This window comes from Corvus cornix, chromosome 10 (genome assembly GCF_000738735.6).
Source record: "Corvus cornix cornix isolate S_Up_H32 chromosome 10, ASM73873v5, whole genome shotgun sequence".
Classification (NCBI taxonomy): Eukaryota; Metazoa; Chordata; class Aves; order Passeriformes; family Corvidae; genus Corvus; species Corvus cornix.
The window spans coordinates 14,994,786-15,020,504 of NC_046340.1; the positions used below are offsets into that span (position 1 = coordinate 14,994,786).

The 25,719-nt window shown below is 37.6% G+C and overlaps 1 protein-coding gene across 12 annotated transcripts in view; it reads left to right on the top strand.

The window, feature by feature from the left end:
• TJP1 (tight junction protein 1) overlaps positions 1 to 25,719 on the top strand; it is a 190,353-nt gene that overhangs the window by 149,871 nt on the left and 14,763 nt on the right. For 9 of the 12 annotated variants that reach the window (XM_019280873.3, XM_010390809.4, XM_010390807.4 and 6 more), the window contains 19 exons: positions 194 to 250; positions 4,710 to 4,834; positions 5,047 to 5,149; positions 6,581 to 6,860; positions 7,422 to 7,525; positions 8,331 to 8,499; positions 8,858 to 9,002; positions 14,634 to 14,770; positions 17,253 to 17,358; positions 18,186 to 18,336; positions 18,857 to 18,965; positions 19,608 to 19,827; positions 20,233 to 20,417; positions 20,553 to 20,648; positions 21,073 to 21,155; positions 22,196 to 22,406; positions 22,949 to 23,049; positions 23,982 to 24,335; positions 24,745 to 24,996. In XM_019280873.3, the coding sequence (XP_019136418.1) occupies positions 194 to 250; positions 4,710 to 4,834; positions 5,047 to 5,149; positions 6,581 to 6,860; positions 7,422 to 7,525; positions 8,331 to 8,499; positions 8,858 to 9,002; positions 14,634 to 14,770; positions 17,253 to 17,358; positions 18,186 to 18,336; positions 18,857 to 18,965; positions 19,608 to 19,827; positions 20,233 to 20,417; positions 20,553 to 20,648; positions 21,073 to 21,155; positions 22,196 to 22,406; positions 22,949 to 23,049; positions 23,982 to 24,335; positions 24,745 to 24,996 (2,988 nt within the window). The remainder of the gene's footprint in view (positions 1 to 193; positions 251 to 4,709; positions 4,835 to 5,046; positions 5,150 to 6,580; positions 6,861 to 7,421; positions 7,526 to 8,330; positions 8,500 to 8,857; positions 9,003 to 14,633; positions 14,771 to 17,252; positions 17,359 to 18,185; positions 18,337 to 18,856; positions 18,966 to 19,607; positions 19,828 to 20,232; positions 20,418 to 20,552; positions 20,649 to 21,072; positions 21,156 to 22,195; positions 22,407 to 22,948; positions 23,050 to 23,981; positions 24,336 to 24,744; positions 24,997 to 25,719) is intronic. The other 3 variants (XM_010390810.4, XM_010390814.4, XM_010390811.4) reach the window with 1 other exon arrangement.

Consider the following 25,719-nt stretch of genomic DNA (forward strand, 5'->3'; position numbering starts at 1 on the left):
GAGCACAGGAAGTTCAGATGTGACATATAAAGGCAGGAAATGTGTAATGAATGAGCCAGGCCAACTTCTTCTGTAGCTATTCTATATGAATATTAATATTACTTTTGAATGTAAGTTTCTGTTTGTGGTATTATACAGCTATTGAAAGTGAAGTTTAATCTTTGGGTTGGTTTTTTTTTTTTTTTTTCCTTAGAGCACAACAATGGAAGAAACAGCTATATGGGAACAACACACCGTGACTCTTCACAGGGTAAGTTCATACAATTGGCTCTGTGTGCCTAACGCAGGATACTGGTAGTTTTTGAAAACAATAGGAAAAGGCCAGATGTCAGGAAGTAAAAGGAAAGGAAACTGTCATATTCCTTTGTTTAAATTTAGAAGTGTTGTAAAAGCTCCATGTGATAGCTCTATTTGTTTGTTGGGTTTCAGAGATAAGCCTGCCTACAAATAACCATGCCAGAAACAAAGCTTTAGATTACATCTGTATTTAACTGAGGGGAGGTAGAAATCTGTGTTCATTTATCGTTGTGCTTGAAAGTTTTAAAACTTTATTTGCAGGGACACAAAATAATGTAGTTGCATATAAATAAATGTATTCAAAACTGTCTTATTTGCTTGCTGCTTTCTTAAACCAGTGGCTGGAAGTAGTGATTCTGGGTGGTCAGAATGTGTACCCTGCACAAAGGAATGTGTGCTGGGAATCAGTGAATAGCAAGACTGCTTTTGCATTTAGACTGATTCCTCTTGTTTGAGTTACTCCTAAATTAAACTGAGTTCTGATGCAGCTGTCATGAAGCTGTACAAGAGAGTCAATAAGGAATTAATTGCTTAGCGAAAGTCAGAGCCGGGTGGGATGCCATTTCTGGCAGCAACTGAGTATTAAAGTGACCGTGGAATCGTGGTCCAAATAGCAGTATTCATTCCAAAACCAGAGAGATGTAAAAGTGTTTTCTCAAGGGAGCAAGTTCTACCATTTGCCTTCACTTCATTGTTGAATAAAGGCATTTTAAAATTGTAGCTTTGGTGGGATGAATGGACCTTGGACAAAAAAATGCATATGTGTAGGTCAGCTGGTCAGATAAAATGGTAATTCTCTGTCAGACCTGTTAGCTGTTGATTCTAAAGGCTTTAATGTTGATTCAAAGTAACTGTTTGGGTAGGTGCCGTTTTGTGAAGGTAACAGTTACACTCAGTTTGACCAGAAGGCTGACAAAGTATCCTGTCTCTGACTGCAGCCACGTGAAAGAAAAGTATGAGTGAAAATGAAAATGTGTAGTGATGTTTATCTAGGCTACTCTTTAAGCTTCCAACAATTTTTAGGTCAACAAGTTTTTGAGCAAGAAGTGTTATTTCTATGTATAATTAATTGCCCTTTATGTTTTCATCTTGAAACTGTCCAGTCATCCCTGAAATTTCTGTAAACTTCAATTTTTTTACTCATATTAGTGATTAAAGCAGTACTGGTTTATAGTCAAAACCAAACAAAAAATGCTATAGTAATACAAGGTTGGCTCGTAGGCTTGGTGATACCTCATTTTCTCTTGAAGGGGAATTTTTCCTGGTCAATTGCAGCAGTAATTTCAGTGACACCAGAAGTGAGTTTAGTCAGTGCACAAAGACATAATGAAATGCTGCAATATGGTGTTACCTTGAACAAATTTTTAAAATAATTGGTAGGAACCAGAGATCTCGTGTTTGGCTGCACTTGCAGCATAGTCAGAAGTTCTTTTATAACATTGAGGTGAAACTATGATTTGACTATAATTTTGGTTATGATCTTTTATGTGCCAAAATTCTGCCAACTGTTCCGGTATAAATGTTTTGTTAGCTGATTAAGTAGCTCTTAGGTGTTGAAAGGTGATATGTACTGTTAATAATTTTGATAGCATTAATTTAGTCAATTAAAAACAAAGTTATTTCCATCTGACAGATAAAAAACCCAATAGCCTTATGCTAATGTTAAACAAACACATGCTTAGAATTTATCCTTAGCATTGGGAAGAGGGTTTACTGGTGAATTCCAGCACTACTGTCAAAAGACTCGTTAGAAAGTTTTTGGGAAGGAGAGGCTGGAATTTCTCAGCGTTTTTTGTTCCCTTTCTTTACCACCCTTTCAACTTTCTAGACTGGACTGCTACTTAACTCTTAAGGAATTGAGCCAGTCTCAAGTTCAGTTAAAGCTTATCAGGTAGCTACAGTTTATCTTTTATTGAGAGATCCTCTGGGTTTATATACTTAAAACTGCAAAGGACTTGAAGAAGGAACCATGCACTTTGTATGCAAATGTGGTTTTTCTCCTGCTTGGAACTCAGTTCTGTGTGTCTGTGGTAGATGTTGGTGTCCTTCCCCCAAAGCACAGAAACCAGGTATGTACCTACCTTTTTGCCTGCCCCACATTGCATTACTATGGGGAAGTACGATAGTACAGCTCTTTTTTTGGTGTTTTTTCTACAACATCTGACAGGTGAAGTTGTGATACAAGAGATTTTTCTTAATGCAGTTTTACTTAAGATACATGTTAGTATCCTGTATAATCTGTAGTGATCAACATCTTGCTATTTCCAGACATGTTTAGGAACTATGCTCAGTTTTCAGAGAGCAGTTCTGATAGTCAGTTGTCTCTCAAGATGATGGTAGGCAGCAGGATAAAATGAAAAGTAGGTAGGCTGATTTTTACTGGAAGGTTTCTTATGTGACCTCTTAAATTTTCAGAAGGATTTAGGATTTGATTTTTTAATTGGGAGAGTGTTTCTGAAGACCTTGATTTATCTTATTAGAAACTCTTTATCTGACCTGTAGGCTCTTTTAAGTGCTCTATATGAGACTCCAGAAGCCTTGAAGCAATGCAAGGGAACATCGAAGTATGAAATGTAGTCATCTTCATACTGGTGATTTGATTTGCAAATCTACTTTTAAAAAGTAGTATGGCAAAAAAGTGGTATGGCAAGCAGCAAGATAAGGCTTACAGTGAGTTAGCCTGATGATTGTATTTCTTATCATGAGTGGAGAATTTAAAAAATATTTTTGTTTATGGTGAAGGAAAGATAGAGAATATTTAAATGAAGTTTGACATAAATGTCTGTTATTATCTCTTTTTCTCCCTTTCCTTCCCCACCCAAATACAGTACAAACTAAGTTCTCTTTGTTAGAGCAATGGAAAACTAAAAGGAGGAGTGTCATGAGAGGGGAAATATTACTGTTTTGAAAGGGTTTTTTGTAACATATTTGTGTAGGCTATTATATATTCTCTTTGACCTTAAAAAATAAAACAGAAAAAAACGCTCGGCTCTGGCCATGAGTGGACATTGAGATCCTCCTTCATGGCACCAAGCTTCAGTTAATTCTTGCATCCCATCCATGATTTCTGGTTAATCTAGCTAGGATGTATTTTGAAAAGAAATCCATTCATCCTCTAATGAATTAAAATGGATATAAAAGACACAGTAAGGTGTAGCCTTCCCCAGTCCCCCACACTTAGACCAGCTTCCTTCTTGGCAACAGTATGGACTAACTGCTTGACTCTATTTCTGAGCAGTGAATCTCCAAATCTGTATTTTAGTACTGTATGTTCCAATTCACTGCTTACAGGCAAATCTGAAGCATCTCTTTATGACCTCTGTTTTGGGAGGAAATAGGAAACATGTTGGTTTTGGGCAGTAATTAGTGTCCAAAAAACTGAAAGTCACGTGTCTTGCAGCCAGATGCAGACTGCCATGTTGTCTCTGCTGTCACTGGAAGGTTACGAAACTCCTTGCTAAAGCTGGGTCATGTTTGTTGAAAAGTCTGAAAAAGAGGAGGTGAAGTCTGCCAGCACAAAGTGTGTGCTGTGCGAAATGGAGGGGTGGGATTGACCCAAACCTGATTTTTTTCTGTCCAGTGACTGCATTATGCGTAGTTGAAAATTGCAGGATTTGAGTAAAATTTAAAGCATTTAAATGGTAATATCCTCAAAATGTTTTCTGTGCAATGATGAAAGAGCTAGATGGTTTGCAGATCAGTTATACTTAGAAAGCTTATTTCCCACCCTCTCTGCTTCCAGGCAGAAATGTAAGCATCATTGTTGTATCTTGAAATATCTAACAGGAATAACTTTTCAGAGGCACTGACCTTGCTGTAGTGGCAGGTCACCCTAGAGGGAGAAGATTGAAGCAAATTACTTTTGTTAAGATGCAGATGATTTGCAAGTGCTGACAAGGTTTTGATGTATTTAATGGTACAAGGGATCTTGGTATTATTCGTAAGAACTGAGCCTGCAGTCATTCTACTGTGTGCTTCAATCCTGTCAGTTCCTGAGCGAAGTGAGGTCAAGCTGGGTAAATACCATAATGTGAAAACTCAAAGAAAGTGTTGCAGGAAGTGATACAGGGGTTTGAGTCAGTGTTGCAGCTCAGTGGAATGGTTTGTTGTGCTTACTGAAGATTGAGGTCTTGCTGATGACCACCTGAGGTCTAGGCCATAAAAATGCAAATGAGAACTCTAATCTCTTGGGAGAGACTAGGTAGTTACTCCAAAACTCTTTGCCTTCTAAAAGTGCTTATTTTTAATCTGTCTCCTGTTACTGGATTGCATAGCATTGATTCTTTCATTGGTCCTGCTTTCTTTCAAAAACTTGTATTCATCTCATAGGACCTTTTTGTGTTCAGCATGGGAATACAAATTGTGACTGTTAGATATTGGAAAGTAAAAAGATTTCTCTTGTTACATTATAGGCCCCTGGATTTGGATTTGGTATTGCAATATCTGGAGGAAGAGATAATCCTCACTTTCAGAGTGGTGAGACATCAATAGTTATTTCTGATGTGCTGAAAGGAGGCCCAGCAGAAGGACTGCTACAGTAAGTGCCAAACTGTACCTGGGTTCTGATTTGGGGGCATTCATCTTTGTCAGTAGTAGATTAACCTAATTGTTTGCTCTCAAGTTGTCTGTCTGTAACTGTTGGTTTAGTAGGTTAGTAATACAGGCAGTTGGCTCAGGGGCGCCTATTTACCAATATTTTCTTCTTGGTATAAAGTATTTATACTGTACACTGTGATGTTTTTCATGTAGAGAAAATGACCGTGTTGCAATGGTTAATGGAGTTTCAATGGATAATGTCGAGCATGCGTTTGCTGTTCAGCAGCTGAGGAAAAGTGGGAAGAATGCCAAAATTGTAAGTGAATGTCTTGAAGACTTAAAATTCCATAGTTATAGAAAATGACTAAAATACAAAAGTGAAATAGTGAAATGTCTGCTATAAAATATGGGCATGATGCAAGGTACCTGAATAACACCTATGTGATGCTTCAGGTTTGAGTGATGACCACGGCATGTTTATCAAGTGGGTCACTCAAAATGTTTTTTTAAAATGTGAATCATGATTGCATAATTTGGCACTGGATAATTCAGGCGCCTTTTCTTTATGGTAAAGTTCTTCTCAGACTGCCAAATTGTGGCAAATAAGCTTTGTTTAATATTTGTTTACTTTGTTGGATGCACTATTACTGAGTTTTTCAAAGGCTGGTGTAAGCTAAAGGACAAGCTGTTCAGGCACTAACACAGTTCTTTTTGTGCTCAGAAAACAGTTTGCCAAAATTAAGTATAATTACCTTAATTCCTATAATTTTGTAGGCTTATTCTAAGTGGTTGGTTTTTGAACTTTTGCAAAACAGAACAGGTCATCACCAAAGGGTGGTAATCCAGCTTTCTGTAGAAGTTTGGGGGTTATGCTACAAAAAAATAGAACAAAAAATGCACAATGTTAGGAAGTTCCTTAATTAATGAAAACAAACTCCTAGGGCTTGTAGAAAAGCTTTTGTGCAGGCAGATTTTTTAGTACATTTGTATGCTTTAATGCTGTTGCAAAAAAGTGTAATGTTTTGCATTTGTAGGTTTGGTAGCAGTTCTTTAAAGCTTACAGAAAGCAACGTGTGGCAAGCCGTGCAACGCTTTCAGTATCTTAAGTATTTGGTGTGTAGATTTATGTAAAAAAAAAAAGTAATGAAAACTTTATGGTAGAACTTGGTTTGGTTCTGTAATACATAGAAAATAAATCTCTGAACAGGGCTGGCTCATATTCTGGAACCAGCTGTCTCTGTTAGTGCAAACCAACTTTGAACTTCCAAAAGGACTGCTACCCTTCCTCCATGTCTTGCATAAACATTTCTTTGGAAGACTGGGAGGCTTCAAAGTTGAGCAGAATTACTGTCAATAACATACTGAGTATACACTAGATTACATGTTAGCAAAAAAGGTTTTTAGCAGTGCCAGTAACTGATTTTGTGGTTTTAAACAGAGAGGGCATTCAGATACACAGCACTGAAGATAGAATATTGTTTTGTGCTACAAAGGCTGTTATCCTTTTGCCACTTTTGCATAAGTATTAAAAAGCACTAAAAGAACTGTAAAAACAAGTTTCTAGTAATCTGTATTGATAAGTCTTCTGTATTAATTGGATATAATTTTATAATGAGGATGCAGCAATTCAGAGCATTCGCAAATACCTCTGCATGTTTTGAATTCTGGGATTAGCTTGGCTTCTGACATTTAGCCAACACCATTAGCATTACACAGCCAGAGGCTGATATCTACTGTTGGGTTGTAGACTATCCGAAGGATGAAGAAAATTCAGATTCCAGTGACTCGACCAGACCCTGAACCAGTGTCTGAAAATGAGGATGACAGCTATGATGAAGAAATCCGGGATCCAAGGAGCAGCCGTGGTGGTCCCGGTGCCAGCAGGAGGCACGAGAAGAGCTGGGTCAGAGATCGCAGCGCGAGCAGGGAGAGGAGCTTATCTCCAAGGTCAGACAGGAGGTCTGTCACCTCCAGCCAGCCCGCAAAACCCACCAAAGTCACACTGGTGAAATCCAGGAAAAATGAAGGTAACTTGTCTGTACATCCCTTGCAAAAACTTTTGCTGGTTTTAAAGGCCAGCTGCTTCACTCAGTGTTGTGTTATGGGCTGTGTGAACCATGCTGTTACCAGTTGGCCCATTTTACCAGTAGCTGGCTTAAAACTTAAAAAGTGCTATTGTGTTTCTAGTGGTATGTTTTGTATTCAAAAATCTGTGTGCTTAGTTAAGGGTAAACTATTATATAGTGTAAACAAATCCCAGTTGTGCAGCTGACATCTGGTAGTCAGCAGCTACCTACCTACATTTTAGCTGGGTCTTTAGTGGCTGTCTTATTTAGAAGAGGAGGAATTGTAGGTAGCATCTAAATCTGTTGAACAACAGCCCTGATTATAGGCAGAGTTAGGAAAAGAGACTGATAAAATGGTAAAGCTCTAACATAATTCTACTATGGCCCATTGTGTGCCAAGTTCTCTCTCTTCATGTTCCCTGTGTAAATACTGTATAAAGCAGTGTTGTAAATCTCCAGATACCTCTCTTTTTTTTTTTTTTTCTACTGTAACTTCCATCAGTTTTTTCTTTTATTGTAAAGAGTATGGTCTGCGGTTGGCAAGTCATATATTTGTGAAAGAAATATCACAGGATAGCCTGGCAGCAAGAGATGGCAATATCCAGGAAGGAGATGTTGTACTGAAGGTACAGTATATGGTGGTAGGGGTTGTTCAAAGGCAAAACTTATTGATAGAACTCTGCTTAGAATTGACTCTGTCAACAACTTGATTATAGTTAATAGACAAGAGTGTCACTTTTCATGAAATAATTTCAAAGATCAAATTTAATATAAATGAACCTCTCTAAGGAAAGGAAAATTACTAAGCCTTTTTGGTATTATTCCCTAAGCTTTAGTCAGACAAATAATGCCCACTGTAAATACATAATAAAGACTATTTGAAAACGTACGAAGCTTTGCTTAGTTGCAAGTAAAATGTTGTGGATTAATTTTTTGTGCCCCATCCCTAGCAGTGTCCAAGGCAAGCGGATGGGGCTTTAAGCAGCCTGGTCTAGTGGGAGGTGTCTCTGCCCATGGTAAGGTGGTTGGAACTGGATGGTCTTTGAGGTCCCTTCCAACTCAGCCCATTCTTTGATTTTTAATTTATACTAAGAATTTTTATTTTAAGATAGTGCTGTGGATGTGTTGGTGAAGGAAAATGGACCATTCCTTACTCTGTTGAGCATAGCAGTGCTGGTTCAAAAAACATAACTAATCTGTTACAAGTTTTGTATTAGTGGTAGAAGCTTTGACTTTGAAAGTTGAAAATAATTTTCTATATTATGCAATATTTTGGATGAGCCCAATGGTCTTCCACTATATTATGGTAATTTGGTAAATATTTAACTATCTCTAAATATTATCAGACAGAACACCGATATTTTTGCTGGAGATTCACTGGGGTTTTTTTAGTAAGTTTATATCTGTTCTTTTTTCCCCGCTCTATTCCAGATAAATGGCACAGTGACGGAAAATATGTCCTTAGCAGATGCCAAAACATTAATAGAAAGGTCAAAAGGCAAATTGAAGATGGTTGTTCAGCGAGATGAACGAGCCACACTGTTGAATGTCCCTGACCTTTCTGACAGTATTCATTCTGCTAATGCTTCAGAAAGAGATGGTGAGTATAAAAACTTGATTTCTAAAGAGAGAGAATTCCTTGTGTTGTCAGGATGTGAAATACCTAAGTGGGATGAGAGGGTGGGGAGGAGAAAGAGATAGGAATAAGATTGTAATATGGGTAAATTTTTGTTTGAATGTGAATGAAATCCACACCTCCAAAAACCGTGGAGAAAAAGATACAGTCCCTATTCTTGTGGGTGTTCTTTCAGGAATATTAAGTTTGGTTTTTCTGTAATAATAAGCATAGATTTAACATCTTCATAAAAATTCTCTGCAAAAGCTTATTCCCATTTGAGCAGGTCACACCACCATTTAAATTACAGTCATTTCATGAAAAAACAACTTTTATTTAACAGACATTTCAGAAATTCAGTCGCTGGCATCAGATCATTCCAACCGATCACATGACAGGCCCCGCCGCAGTCGTTCACGATCTCCTGACCAGAGGTCAGAGCCTTCAGACCATTCCAGACATTCTCCACAGCAGCCCAGCAACGGCAGGTGATGGCAGCATTGTATTATTTTTAAATCAACTATTTAATGTGACATATAAGTTGTAGGAGTGCTTGGATTTATATGGTGTAACAAATGTGAAGCAGAACTATGGAAGCAGTAATATGACATTCTTTGTCTCAAGAGATGCAGATAATGATCCAGATATTTTAGACTTGAGGAGGAACTGAACCTTTCTTTAGTGTTACACCTTTTTTAAACATAGTCATAGAGCATGGCTGTATGAATGATAATGTAAGTTTGATAGCAATATGTTATTGAATAATATGTAGTTGTATTTTGGTTTTAGAAAGCAGTTAGCTGTGAGGAGATTTGAGATGACCTGTAGCACAGTTGCTGTTGCATGTCCAGCCTGGGTAAACTTGTTGAAATCTTGCTTTGTTTAGGCATAGGGATTATCTTATGTTTCTAAATACGTTTAGTTCCTACAAAACAAGGTGTATTGCACAGCAGGTTTAGCTTTTACACTCTAATTTTTAATATTTGAACTTGGTAATGGAACATTGATTATAATTCTTCAGTACATAAGTCTAATTTTATTTGAATTCAGATATAAGTAATGTACTTTATGGTTTGGAATTTTTTCTCCTGCCATATGAAACTTCAGTCCTGAATAAAAAATCTGCCCCGTTTTGGATTTCTGCAGTTTGGAAATAGACATTCTAATTGATTGATATAGGTTTCAGTGTTGGATTTCAGATTCTACTAAGTATTTGTAAGCGAAAAGTTTATCTTCTGACTGCTCATATATGATAGAGCAGAAGTTAGACTTGATTTGTGCAAATTCCAAATTCAGAGCCTCCATCTGAAGATTTTTAGATGCTGCTCAAAAACTCTGAGAAAACAAATTGCAGCTGGCTGTTTCATAAAAGATATGCCTGATTGCTTATTAATAAAATTTGGTTTGCCCAAGGGGAAAATATCACTTACACCTTCAAGACTTTTAGAGTCTTTTAAAGATAATAAAACTGCAAGAGAGATTGTACCTGCATATGCACCTGCTTGGGGTTATGGGTTACAGACATTTTTGCTTCTCTGTACATTGTTCAGAGGGACCACAAGGCATGAAAGCTTGTTTTCCAGTAGGAACCCCATTAATGGGAAAAACCTGAAAGCAAGTTCCCAGAGGCAGGGCTTTGATTGTGAAGGTTGAGAGATCTCTGTCATATTTAAAAGCTGTATGTCTTGATGTGCATTTCTAGTCCAGGCTGATAGGGTTTGTGGAGGGAGGAACAAAAAACTATCAGAACTGTAACTATGACTGACTTAGCTTAGTGTTAGTGCTTTCCTGTCCTACTGCAGTGACTTAGGTAGATGGTCACTTCCTCCCTGTAGACCAAACTGTTGGAAGAATTAAATCCTCCCTGAAGGGAACTTTGAAGTTATCTCAACTCTGAATGCATCCGTTATATCTTCTTTCTGAGCAAGAGCTACTTTGGCATGACTTGATTTCCTGCGCGACATGTCCCTTTCAAGATCAGAAAATCTGGGCCCTGAGCCATGTAAAGAAAAATGTGTTGAGAGCAACTTCTCTTTGTAGTGGTTGTTTGTGCAAGTTTAAATCTACTATAAGATCAAATTAGTTGTTAACTACTTATTCTTTTTTTAATTTGGTGGAAAATCTGGAGGAAGAAAAAGGCTTGAGAACGAGCTGAGGAAGAAATGTGCAAAAAGTCTTCCAACTAAGCTTAAGGAGGATGTTAAAAATGTATTGAAGATAATGAGTCTTTATTTAGACACTGCTCTGCCAAGTGTTTGTATGTTAATGAGGAGGGAAATTCCAGGGGAATCCTCTTAGTCCTATGGTACAAGCTTAAGTACAGACTGACATTTCTGGGTGAGGACTAGAGTACAGAAATCTGCTAACAGATCTGCTTCAGTGTTGCTTTGGGGTCTGACAGGGTCTTTAATGTTGTCCACCTTTCAGTATTCCACACTGGTATGTACATCAGGCTGCTTGCAATGCTCCTGGATATAGAGTTTCCATAACAATTGCTGTTTGATCATTCTGTCAAAGCATTAAATAGCACTTTAGGTTTTTTTAGTCTAAAGAAAATTCACAGATCTCTCTTGAACAGTCTTTTAAAAACTCAAATCCTAAAACTTTTTTCTTAACTTATTAACAGAAAGGACTAATTTTGCTTTGTATAACCTATAAAGAGTTGTACTTAAAAAGTTTGAATGAGTAAAAGAAGTCTCTGCACCTAAGCTGGAGAGTTGCTCAGGACAAGTACCACATATCCTTTCTAAGCTATCTGGTCTTACTGCTGGCACTAAGAAGTTGTTGAGCTAGGTAAGCTTTTTGACCCATCCTAAAGACTGGGATTTATAGCCAGGTGCTGCCAAACCTGCCAAGACTTATCTCTGGGCTGCCCTTTACTAATTGAGAGAACTCCTGCTTGGGAACTCTGTCTCCTATGCTGACTTCCTCACCTAGATATTGGAATAGCAAAAGCATCATCTGATACGTTTAACACTTCAGCCCCAGCAAGAAAGCTGTGGTAGCTTGAAGAAACCACTGTAGAGGTCATCATTATTTCTGGAAGGATGAAGCTGACTTCTGTAATATCCTTGTCAATTTATATGTGGCACGAGAGATTGGATATTCTGTCCATTTTCAAAACAAGCTGAAAAACTAGGATATAAGATAAAAATCAGGCCTATTTTGAATGTCTTTAGGAAGATGCTACTTTACTCTTAGTCTTTTCTTGCTAAACAGTTTGAGATGTGCTGAAAACACATTTGGGAAGAGCTTATGAGTTCATATTTTCTGTAACTTTCTGTAGAGACAAACATTGTGTTGCAGGCCATCTCTTGTTCTGCAGTAATAGCCACAGTGGATGGCACTAACATGTAGCTGATTGCATTTTGTAATTTAAAAATGTTTCCGTTAAACACACTTTAAAAAAATGTCAGGGAGAGGAAGTGAGGTAGAGGGGGCCCTGACACAGCACAGATGTTAAGCAACAGTGTCACAGTGCACATAGGGAACTACACTTCCGTCTCTTGGCAAGTCCAGCTGTCAGTTTTTAACAAGTTTCCCTCACCTGGAACCAGTGGTGGCATCAAGTTGTTTCCTGTATCATCTTGTAATGTGAAATATTCAGAGCTTACTGGCCAGTTTAAGCAAAGTCAAGGAAAAAATCTACTCCCCTGCTTCTCTGATGTTTCCTTTTTGTTCTATCAGCTTTTTCCCATTTAAACTTTCATGTCTTAGGTAGAGTAGACCTGACCTTTTGCAGGCATTTGAGTTGGCAGGGTGTGTTTGCCTACACACATGGCAGCAGCCCAGGAGCCTGTTGCTTCAGATACTCGCCTGACTATTTTTTGCTGTGCCCTCAGTGTCCGTATTTTAGTTATTGTTCTTGAGAGCTTCCACATTTACATGGTCTTGATGTATGCAGGAATCAAAGCAGCGTTAAATTACACTGGGTTTGGACTGTGTGGAGGAAATGGAAAATGAATTTTATCTTTGTGTAGTAACTGCAGTACTTTCTGCCTTATTTTTAAAGCAAAACAGGTATTATTACTTTGGAATAATGGTGCTTTGAAATGCTTGGAAGCAGGTAGAGAGGGCTCATGGGGAAATTTACTGTAGTATCTCCTTAACGAGTGCTCATTACCCAGAAATCTTTGGGGAGTAGAATTAGTTGCAGCTTACAGTATTACAGAACTTTTCTGTTTCTAGGACGCTTAGCATGAATTTAAATAGCTAAATACATGTGTCTGTTTTTAACAAGCCAGGAACTATTTTCAAGGGAATGAACAGTGCAGTCATGTTTTAGTCTGGTACTGTGTATCTTATGCACCTAAACTGGAAATCCAAAAGCGGAATAAGAAAACTTCTATCAGTGGTATTTAGGAATGAAGTAGAAGGATAAATGCTTACTTTTCATTTTGTTACACATACTTTTAGCATCCTTTTAATCAACTGTGCAAGCCTCCAAAAGGGACTTTATCTGGATAAAAAAGGCATAAGTAGGGATTTTTAAACTTAAACTACTGTGCTTGTTTTTATTAATGACTTAAAACTGTTTATAATGCAAGAATGCTTCTGTCTTCAGTTTGTTGTGGTGATTGGAGTACTTTTTTGTATTCTATTTTGTTTAGCTGCCTTCGGGCACATGGTTTTAAAACTGGCAGAGGAATGCATGGAGAAGTTGTAGTATGTCTTGACTGAACAGCTAAGCTTTGTTTCTTGAATTTTAAACTTCATTTTGCTTCGGGAAAGCACATTCTGCTTGTTTCGATTTGTGTAATTTCTTTTATTTTTTACTGCACATCTTGGATGAACAGACTTGCTGGAATCTGTTTTCTGACGTTATTTCCAACTCTTGAAGTATCATTTCTGATTAGGATCTTAACAGTCTTAACTCTGTATGATGGGATTTTGATCCGTTTGTGCTTTATGGGCAGTGATGCTCATTATTGCCCAGTAGCACCATCTAGCTGTTGGTAGTGCAGAACTTCTCTCTCTTTCCCTCCAGTACAGACCTCTCCTTTATGACAGCAGATGAGCTTGCACCTACTGACCAAGCCATTGTTATCCTTGAGAAAATACCTTTTCCCCCCATTCTTGGCAATTCAGTCTGGTATTATATAAAAGGCTGGTATTTGTGTCTGTTTATTTCAAATATTCTTTATATCCTTGCTTATTTGCCAACTCCCAGGAAGAAAATTTTTCTTGCTTATTATTAATATTCATCTGTTCCAACCCTATTAAATTATTTACTGTTCATCAGATAGCAGTGTAGTGGCTAACATTTCAACATGCAGCACATGTTCAGTTCTGCTGTGGTACAGCTGGTAGCTGTAGCTCAATACAACAATAAAAGATGATCTTTTGAACTCAAGGAATAGAAATTATGTTCTTTAGAATTTTCCTTGCTTTCATAATTTAAAAACAAGAACTTTCTTGAACTTGTCTTAAATTCCTTCAGTTTATACGCTAAGTGTGTGCAAGAAACACATAAGAAGCAGCATCTTGTCTTTTGACTAAAATGCGTGGATGAGAAGCACTCCCATCTTGTAATAGCTGTGGATTGAAGGCCTCATCTTTGAGATGAGAAATGAGGGACATGTTTGTATGGGCCTTGGCAAGGCTTTGCAAAGGTAAAAGGCGCCACACCAGTGGCACTTGTGTTTCAGAGCAGCTGACACACGAAGGAGCAGATAAATTAGCATGGTCACAGCAAAGCCTAAGAATTAAGTCTCAAAATCCATGTTTTCTATAGGAAGGGGTGAGAAAAAGAGCCTTTTAATGGATTTTCTTCCTTTCTTCCCTTTGCTTCTCACTTCCTTATATATTAACATACAGCACATGTGTGTGACTTGTGTGCTTGAAGCAGAGAGCCGTCTCTGTCACCATGTGCTGCTGCTTTCTCAACAGCCATATCTAGGGAAGTCCTTTGCTAACATGAAATTAGGGACAAAACACTTGGATTTAAAGTGGAAAAAATTATTAATAACGTGATAGTCTAAGAACAAAACCGTCTGAAATAGCAATGGTTATACCTTACCCTCAGCTTGATGAGTGAAAGTATTTATTCTTTAGTCTTAGTAGACTGAGATCATAGAAGCAGTTCTGTATGCAGAGTGGAATCTTTTTTTCTAATGTAGTCATCGAAGCAGAGAAGATGAGAGAATAACTAAACCAGGAGCTGTCTCTACACCTGTAAAGAATGCAGATGATATTTCTAAAACTGTGGAAGAGGTGACAGTTGAAAGAACTGAAAAACAAACTCCACCACTCCCAGGTAATAAAAATATTAAAATATATTAATTATGCATGTTGTTGAGAATGGATGACCAGTAAAGACTTAATGCTCTTGCATATTTGTGGAATGACTATCAAGTCTTAAAACAGACGAAGTCCTAATTATTTTTATTTCTGAATACAAACAGTCTTTGTAACCATAATACCATTTATATCTTAAGAGTTTTGGTCCTGAAAACCTAAGTTGTGGGGTCTGTCATTATATAGGGGTCAGATTTCAGTGTTTAGGGTTGTAGTTATAAGTGATGGTTGTAAAGAGTTTTGTACTGATTTCTCAGGCAAGGTTAAAATCTGTCATTTCTTTTCTGAGTGTTCAGCAGCAAGTGTGTTCTTATGGGTTACTGTAGCAGACTATATTTGTAACAAGGATGTAGTTAAGCCTGTTTAGAACTACTGTTCCCAAGATACAACTCAAAACAATCCAAAATGCTTTGTTCATGTAGCACTTAACTACAGTCATGGACCAAGAAGGCAGGTGAACAAATGCAGTACAGCTAATAAAACCAGAACAAAATCTCATTCCTTTTTCCCAAAAGGGAAGGATAAGCTAAATGGCAGCAGATAAAAGCCAGATGGTGTAAAAAAGGGGAAAAAAACCCAAAAACAAACAAAAAACCCAACCAAACAAAAAGAACCCAACAAAAGATGATACAGGACACTATTCCAGGCAGGCTGGCACTTAACAAGATTTTTGTTTACAGAATGAGGCATTTCAGTGAAATTACGAGTGGAGAAAGGAGCTGTGCAGACGGTTTAGAGGGAGCTGTTCTTGAAAGGCTGGGTGCAATGAGAGATAGCACAGTCAGGCTTGAAAATATTTGAGGACCTAAGGGATAAGCAGTGACACTTTAGCATGTAGTAGTCAGTAGATTAGTGAAGAACTGGAAAGGTTATGATCTTGATAGACTCTGAAAGATCTTGAAAGTAAGAACAGTAGGTTTTCTGATACAGCAGCCATTATTAAAAAGGTTGTCATAGGAGGTGACCTTTTACAGCAGTGTTATGAGGAGAGGCAAATGAAGTAATTTATATTTGCCAAGACGGAAAAGGATGTGGTAGTGAGATTAGAAAGATGAATTCTGCATTTCTGTAAGATACTGAAGATTAGTGATTGGCATAATACAAATCCAGTCAAATAGGAGACCTTTAAGATGGTTCTTAATCCAAAACAATGTACTGATAACTGGTCTGAGGGACTAGCAAGCAAGTGATAGTGTGGGGATTTTGTTGGTTGGTGGCGAAGGAGCAGTGTTTTATTCCTGCATGAATGGGAAGAGGCACATGGGGATACTTGGTTTGAGTGGAAGGAGTTGTAGGCCAGTACATAAAGCTAATATTTAAATTAATGTCTGCAGGTAAAATTAACTGCCATAATATATAGTCTGAGATAAAGAAGTGTAGCAAAGGGCATAAACTTTAATAGCCTCACAGAAAGCTCTAGGGAAATGAGGATCTAAGACTGTAATGAAAAATGTTAGAGAGGTTGTTGGCAGAATCTATGACAGTTTGCTGCTTAGACTAAGGGCAAGGGCAAGATGACTGTCACAACTGATTGTGTCAAAGAAGGGTGGGAGAAGAGTATTGGTTTGGAGGGATCATCAGAGGCTTAGCCTAGGAAGGGTTCTTTAAAGACTTACAGGAAAATACTATGTTACTCTGTGGGAAGGACCAGAGTCACGTTAGAAAAAGGTATAATTACCCAATTGTTTCCTGAAATTCCCAATTTCAAACTAGTCTGTTCAGTGATTTGAAGGGAAGATGACACACTTGTTGGTAAGATCAGGAGTATTAGACTAGTTCAAAGTCAGCCTTTTTTGAAATCAAATGTTTTCCAGTGTGCAAAGATAAGCCTTACATATAAATTCTTGTAACATGACCAAGCCTGTATCAGAGAAGAGCCCCTACTAGTGCTCGTTGCTGAGGGAAGCCTGCAGTGCAGTAACTCCAGAGAAGCTCTGCAGCAAAGCCATAGTAAGTGCATAGCTCTAAGGACCACCAACTGAACCTCAAGGTATGTACAGTAGATTGAGGTTTTATGGTATTTTCATTTCAAAATTAAATTCTTGAGTGAAGAGAACCAATGGAAAATGAAGAAGTTAGGTCAGAGAAATCAAGGTTAGAAACAGGAAACAGTTTCTAATTGGTTGAGAGTGGTCTTGGGAGCACGAAGCCTTTTAGTTCTTATAGTTTTGCAGTATTCAGAGTACTTAATGAAGTACAAAGGAAGTTTGGGAATCTTCACTGAAGTAGTAATTAGGCCAGTGATCACACTACTCTGAATGGCATGATGAGAGTATCTTCTGTTGCTGTGAGTTTTCTAGTATTTCACTTTTAAATGGGTCTAAGTGGGGTAGAGGAAGGCTACTGAAGAAGTCATTAACTAAGTCTTAGCTAAGTTAAACTTCACATTTTCATCTTTAAATGACCAAATGGACATTGGAACTCTTTTGGTATTTTAATAGAACCAAAGCCAGTGTATGCACAAGGAGGTCAGCCAGATGTGGATTTACCAGTCAGTCCATCTGATGGTCCTTTACCCAATTCAACCCATGAAGATGGAATGCTTCGGTAATGTATCTCTGAACTCTATTTGAACCTGCCTGCTCCTTGAGCAAACCAAACTTTTATCCAGGGTGCTCAGTAATGTCTATATGCGCTCTCATGTCATGTCCAGTATCCTGTCCTCGCCCTTCTGTTCACAAATAATAGAATGGAGACATGATTTATTCCTGAACCTTGTTGGCACTTACATTGTGTAACATACTATTTTAAAGTCTATTAATTTATGTGGAAATTAGCACTTAGAATAATCAACAGGTGAAAAGGATTTGCTGGGTTTCTCTCTCCCTGGGCACTCTCACCCCTCCTTTCCTGTCCCCATCTCCAAAGAGAGGAAAACTACTGTAGTATATTATTTACCCTTCATAATAATTGGAGAGTAATGAATAAAGGTTACTGCAGAAATGTGCAATGTCCCAACATGGAAATAAGTCTACTTCAACTGGGATCTCCCTTACGGACATCAGTGTACATGAGAATAGATTCTAGTTTGGTTTCACCTCAAATTCATTTTGATCTCTTCAGAGCCAAAATAGATCTGTATGCCAGCACAGCTCTTTAAAAGGAAGAATGTTTTTGGAAGAGAGTGTCAGTGTGTCACATAAACACTGTGAGTGTAAGACAAACCATTCTAAACATGTACATGCAGGTGGGTTATTTTGGAGTGCTGCTATTGAGCATGTTGTAAAGCTGCAGCTGATGAGCAGATAATGGTGTATATATAGCAAAATATTCACTAATTGACTAATGGACAGATTACTTCTTTGCATGTTTCAAATTTACTAGGATATTTTATGCTATTACACCTGTAAGTGGAATATTTTCTAAATTTCTAGGCCAAGCATGAAACTGGTAAAATTCAGAAAAGGAGATAGTGTGGGCTTGCGACTAGCAGGTGGCAACGATGTTGGCATATTTGTAGCTGGTGTTCTGGAAGACAGCCCTGCAGCAAAAGAAGGATTAGAGGAAGGGGACCAGATTCTCAGGGTATGTCAAAACCATTAACATTACAAATGTTTTGTTGTACCAAAGTAGGTTTTCTTTCTGTAGGATTGAATATATTGCCTTTGTAGTTCATACACTTTTTTCTGTATGTATTTATTAGATTACTTAGTAGGAGCAAGATCTCTTTTTTACTGTACTGTTGCTAGGAAGGTTAGTAAGTTTTTAACATCAAATTATGTAGACTAATTCAGTTGATAAATTTGTTTGATTTCACGCTGGGTGACTTAAGTTGTCGGAGGGCTCTGTGGGCTGCTGATGTATATAGGTGCTCCATAGTGAGTATAAAAGGAGCAGCTACCTATTATGCTGGAAGCTGTGCTTTTACTGAGAAATAAAGTGAGACTTCAGTGGTACAAGAGGCATCTTGAGATACATGCACTTGGTATGTATGAAATTGAGTAAGAAAAAAATCATAGCAATAGATTCAGGTTTTCTATTGTATAATTAAATCTCTGTAATAATGTCATATGCTAAATCAAACTGATTGCTTCATTGATACCAGGTAAATAATGTAGACTTCACAAATATCATCAGAGAAGAAGCTGTCCTTTTTTTGCTTGATCTTCCTAAAGGTGAAGAAGTAACCATTTTGGCACAGAAGAAAAAAGATGGTAAATATTTGTATATTGAAAGTGATGTAGTAGACTGCTTGGAACAGCATTAAAAAGTCTAATGAGCAATAACTAACTGCTGGCTTGCAGGAAATTGGCACCTTAGACTATTAAGTTCTTTTGGCTTTGGGATAGGTGGCTACTGCAAATGGAGTAGAGATTGATATGGTGCCAGTATATACACATTCCCACCCCCCTAAACAAACGAACAAAATGCCAAATAAAAAACACCTCTTCAGAAATAACCCCTTCCATCTAAGTAAAGTCTTCGCATTATTCTTGGAGGAAGTAGAAGAGTCAGTTGTAGTTACACCATTGAAAATGATTGATTATGCTGATGTGTTTGTACATATAAACTTCTTTTCTGAAGATTAATTTCTTCTGGGTTGAATGAATTAAGCTTGCACTTGAATCAAATTTTTGACTATAAAAGTTGAATTTGTTAGTAGAGTTTACTATAAATAGTTATGCTGCTTAAAATAGAGCAGCTCTGAGACATTATGGCTTCTTGAAGTAATGTTGCATATTTAGAACAAGGAGAATTAAGGTGAGGCATTGCTTCTTGTAATTCTTGTGAGCGTTATAACATCACTTGAACTTGTGTATCACTTGATAGTTTGGAATTTCTTTTCCTTTTTTCAGTTTATCGTCGTATTGTTGAGTCTGATGTAGGGGATTCTTTCTATATCAGAACTCATTTTGAATACGAGAAGGAATCTCCTTATGGACTAAGTTTCAATAAAGGTGAAGTGTTCCGGGTGGTGGATACCCTGTACAATGGCAAACTGGGTTCATGGCTGGCCATTCGAATTGGGAAGAATCATAAGGAAGTGGAAAGAGGTATCATACCTAACAAAAACAGGTACGATCTTGCAGTACTTAAATTGCTGATTCAAACCCACAATTTTAAATTGTATCTGTATAGTGAATGATTGGACTTCCCTGCAGGACAAAAGTTTATAGAACTGGTTCAGTAAAAAAAAGTGACAAAGTGTTAAAATATACTGAAGTAAAAGATGTGATCTATGGATTTGCTTTTGACTCTGTACAGTCCATGAATAAACTTTCCTTTCAATACAAGAGACAAGAATATAATAAGTTTTAGAAATGTGATACCAGGCTCAGTAGTTGTCTTGTAGTTCTTAATACAGAAACAACAAAAGCTTGGTTCAGCCAGTGGTAGTGGTTTTTTGAGTGTGTAAGCTTGCAAGTCAGGCATTATTTCAGAAGCTGACTTCTTGGTAACTGGGATTTGTTGTCGCCTTAGAGCTGAGCAGCTGGCTAGTGTACAGTACACGCTTCCAAAGACAGCAGGAGGAGATCGAGCAGACTTTTGGAGATTCCGAGGCTTGCGGAGCTCAAAAAGAAATCTCCGGAAAAGCAGAGAAGATCTTTCTGCCCAACCTGTTCAGACGAAGTTTCCTGCGTATGAAAGAGTTGTTCTTCGGGAAGGTATGTCTTTACTCTTACTGGTGCACGTTACAGGTTTGTGTGGTTTGGTTTGGAAAAGCCAATGTAGTTAAGAGTATCTTGCATTTGGTTTAATCAATTGATGTATCTTAACTTTTCTTTTTCCTTCAATTCTAGCTGGGTTTCTCAGACCTGTAACTATTTTTGGTCCAATAGCTGATGTTGCACGGGAGAAACTTGCTAGAGAAGAACCAGATATCTTTCAAATTGCAAGTAAGTGGGAGATCAGGTTTTTCTGCAGTTAGGAAATAGTCGGCTTTCTTTGGCTAGATAGTTTCTACATTATTACTTTAGTTAATGTATTTAACAAGACATTGACAATATAAAGGAACAGACTAAATGTGAAGTTCTTCCACTACATCGCTGCTGATATTTCTCTGAAGAAATATTAGTTCTATTTATAGCCACCTCAAATTTCATTTTAATTCTGTACCTTATCCTGTTTCTAAGTGCTCTTTTAAAGATGTGATTTTTATGGCCAAAATGGTGGGTAGACTTTCATGTATTATATGTAATCAGAAGTGTCTTCAAGATGAATTGACAACTTGAGCTATGAAATGGTTTGTTTTATCTTAATAAGGGAATGTAGAATATGTTGTAAATTTACAATAGATTTTTACTGTGTCCTCTTTACCAGAAAGTGAACCAAGAGATGCTGGTACTGACCAACGTAGTTCTGGCATTATTCGTCTCCACACTATAAAGCAGATAATTGATAGAGTAAGTCTTTTACTGTCACTGGGCTTATAACACAAGAAGAGTTAAAACCGATAACATGAAGAAAAGTGTTGGGTGTTTTGAATGTAGAATGATAACTTATTGTACTTGCTTTAAGAATAACTTTCTCATCTTTCCATTGGTTAATAAAAAAAAAACCCACCACCCCTCTTCTTCTCCATATTAATAACTGCAGCCTGGATGTACTCCTAGGCTTTGTTCCAGAGGCTGTTGTCCTCTCTCCATAAAGGCTCTTTTAAGCTGTTTCCTCTTTCATTTAAAGCCATGATGTGACATTGTAGCTAGAAATGGTTGTTTTATTTATGGAGTTGTTGGTTTTCCCCCACCCCAGTGTACAAATTGATCACTTGACATAATTCTTTTGTGTTAGGACTAAGAGAAAGGGTTCTTCCATCTCCCTCCCTTAATCCTTAAAATTTCTAACATTAGTTCATTATAAGAGGCTCACCTTTTTATTTCCTTACTTAAAACCAAACTGGAAGCCTTTCAGATGCTGAAGTATGAGGGGGCAAAAAAGCTCTTAAAGGAGCAAAGTCAATATACTTCATGCCTGTGTGCTTGATTGCACTGAATGAAAGCTGGCCAAGTTCTGCAGAGTGATTTTTTTTCTTTTTTTTTTTTTTTTTCTTTTAAGGAAAATAGAGGTGTGTAATGGGCCTATGTCTTGTGTTTCAGTCTTTGGTTTTTTTCCTATTTACAGAATGTTAATAGGAAACTGCTTATTTTTAGTTCAATATCTGCTTACTTTGTGGAAATTTTAAAAAATGGAGTTAAATATTAAAAGTCCTAGAGTTATACAGTTTGTCCTACAGTTCAAAATGTATATTCCTGTTTAGGCTGGTATTGGAGTTGTTTGGTTTTTATTATTCTGTTAATTCAAATAGAGGAGGATTTAAATCAATACTTTGAAACAATGAATTCTGTAAAGGTAATACAAAATCAATTTGTGGAGTATGTTAAAAAAATTTCGTGTAGTACACAAATGATTCACTTTCTTGCCTCTGTCCTTTTTGTCACAACAGGACAAACATGCTTTATTAGATGTCACTCCTAATGCAGTGGACCGTCTGAATTACGCCCAGTGGTATCCTATTGTAGTATTCCTCAATCCTGATTCTAAGCAGGGAGTAAAGACCATGAGAATGAGGTTGTGCCCAGAATCACGAAAAAGTGCCAGAAAGCTGTATGAAAGAGCTCACAAGCTCCGCAAAAATAATCACCATCTCTTCACAAGTAAGTAATTAGACAGACTGGATTAGAATTTCTGAGAGGGAAGGGGAGGCAAGATGAGAGAAGCTTCTACCTCCAGAATTTTCTGCAAATGGACCAAGTCAAGCAGTGATGGACTTGCTCAGCCTTCCCCATTCAATAACCAGTAGTTAATTGGTGTGTGCATCATTTGCACATGACTGCACAAATGTAAAGCAATCTGAAACATCAAAATGACATTTCTAATAGATCTTGTGGCTTTGCAGGATCATCAGCGAAAATCAAAACCTGAATAAAGAGGAAAATTATGTAACTTTATTGTTTTAGCCTGGCTAAACTAAAGCCTCTCTTTACTCTCAGCTACTGTTAATTCAGTGTTTCCTGTGGGATAAAACATCCCAAAGTACATCAGGCCTTAAGGTTGCTTTGGATACTAATGTTTACATTACTATTTAAATCTCATAGTTTTAACCTACCAGTTTATATTGCTTTTATTACTCATGGTACAGCTCCTTCTTTTAGTTCTGCAGAAATCATTAAGTCAGACTAATCTACTGTACTTCTAGCCACCATTAACTTGAATTCAATGAATGAAGGATGGTATGGAGCTCTTAAGGAAGCAATTCAGCAACAACAGAACCAACTAGTGTGGGTTTCAGAAGGAAAGGTAAGAAATAATGTTTGGGGGGAAATGGCAAAACAGTATTCATGAGAGGTTTTCTGTGAAGATCTAAAGCAGTAATGGCTCCTGGTTGTGTGAGCTGCTCAGAACTGATTTGTTGCTTTATTAGAGCACTTACTCTGTTAATGAGAGCTGTATGGTTGCCCTTATGCATGTAGCAGTGTAGTAAGGGAGCATTTGCTCATTGGCACTGTTAACTGGAGGACATATTAATTCTGTGAAGATTTTGTGGGGATTGGATGGGTTTTCATCAAGGGACTTCTGGGTATTTCACTACATGGGTACTCAGGGCTGGGACCGCCTGATGATGGAATGTGTTTTTCATTGTTGTAAAAGCAAGTGGCATATTCACGTTCCCACCTTTCTGAGAACAGTTGTGAGAGAACAGATGTGAAATCACAATTTAGTATTCTGTGTTCCCCACTAAAACTCCACTTATGTTCTCAAGCTGCATGTTACACTATGCACATTAGATCCATCCTCTTGAAGAACTATTATCAAGTAAAGTGCCAACTACAAGCAAGCAAATGATGAATCGGCTATTGCTACAGGTTTCTTAATTAGATCTGAATTAGACCATAGCTCCTTATATGTATCTGCAAAGTAATGATTCTGCTATCATAATACCACTTTAAAGTGCAGCTCTGTATTTTTCCAAGCACTTTGATATCTGTGGACACTGTGCTATGACACTTACAGTCCTCTGGCCCCTTAGTAAAATGATTCAAAGAGCTAGGCTGCAGAAAAGTGTTTTAGGTCTAAGCTTAACATATTCAGTGATGGAAACCTGATTTCTTGTCCCCTGTGATGTTATTGGTACCGAATTTGATAAAACTTGCACGTTTTACATTGCAAGAAAAAGGGTATTCTCTAAAACATATTTCAATAAATGTGTACCCTAATTTTGTTTGCCACAGGCAGATGGTGCTACAAGTGATGATCTTGATTTACACGATGACCGCCTTTCTTACCTCTCCGCTCCTGGCAGTGAGTATTCCATGTACAGCACAGACAGCAGACACACGTCTGACTATGAAGACACAGACACAGAAGGGGGTGCTTATACTGATCAAGAACTGGATGAAACTCTGAATGATGAGGTTGGGACTCCTCCTGAATCTGCTATTACACGCTCTTCTGAACCTGTTCGAGAGGATTCTTCTGGAATGCATCATGAGACTCAGACTTATCCTGCTTATGCATCTCAAGCTCAGCCACAGCCAAATCTCAGAATAGACTCTTCAGGATTTAAAGCAACTACTACTCAGCCGGTAAGAAAGTTATTTTATACACTGACTACTATACACTTCAGATTGCAAGTTCTCTTGAACAAGAAATGTCCATTTATGTTCTGCTTACCAGTGTTGTGTGTGCATACAAGAATCTGTCAACAGCAATAATACATTACAATGAATTGGAGAATCAGCTTGCCCTGCCTGTTTTAGTGACTCATTGACAGGAGGGGGATTGAAGTGCCATTCTACTTTGATTAAATGTTTTGCTTTTATAATCCTCAACTTAATGAATTTCTGGAAGTGCTAGTGCATGATACTTTCAGTACATTTCATTCTACATCTAGCTGCATTGGTCAGAGCATCACTTAAATTATTTTAATATAAATCAAAAAGTCATACATTGATTCAATAGCAGTATATTTAAAATATTTTAAACACTTCACAGAAAGCAGAAGCCTCACCTGCAGTCCCTTACCTTTCCCCGTCGCCTGAATCAAACCCTGCAACCTCATCAGCCTCTGCAGTAAATGCTAATGTAAACCTAACTAATGTCAGACTGGAGGAGCCTACTGCTGCTCCTTACAACTCTTACCAACCACAAGCGGGCCCCTTAAGAACACCGAGTACTGAGGGAGCTCATGTAGTACTAAGAGAGCAAGAGCCATCATCCTTATCGCCGCATATAGATCCAGCAAAGGTACCTGTGCCACATTGTTGTGCTGATTTCCTGCTATACATTGAGCTAGCACATGATCTTTGTTTTGCCCTTATGTGAAGAATTCCTTCTAATTTTTTTTTCTTCTAAGAGAATCATGCAGGTTACAAAAACCAGTTCATCTGAATTGCTAAGCATCATGTAATGTTTTGTGTGCATGGCTTCAAACTATCCTTTTCACTTCTCAAAAACATGACATTTTTTACAAGGCTGCATTCTATATTTTGATTTTACTTATTTATGACTTTCTTAGTGTCAACATTCTCCTGTTAATGAGGCCTTGAGAAAAATCTTATTTCCCGAAAATTTAAATCATGCCAAATTGTTGATCATGAAGTTGAGTCCAGTTTGTTGAGTGACTTTATATACTTCTTCAGCAATGCTAGAACTATCTTAGCATATTTATATATTTCACTTCCACTCTTTCCACATTCTGAAAAAAAGTGCGTGTGCCCCCCTGAACACCAAACCCCAAACATGAGGCTATTACCTTTGTCTTTCTCTTCTCATCTACTTACATGTTTTTTCTTAAATGTATGACTAAAAGGGATCTCTTGAATCACCAAGTTCAGCTTCCTCTGGTTGCAAACATCTGCATCAAATTATTCTGCTTTTGAACAAAATTAAAGCCAATATTTAAAGCTTGGGTTTGTTTAAAATAGTACCTTTCAAATGCAGCTGAAGTTACTCTTCATTTTAGCTGAG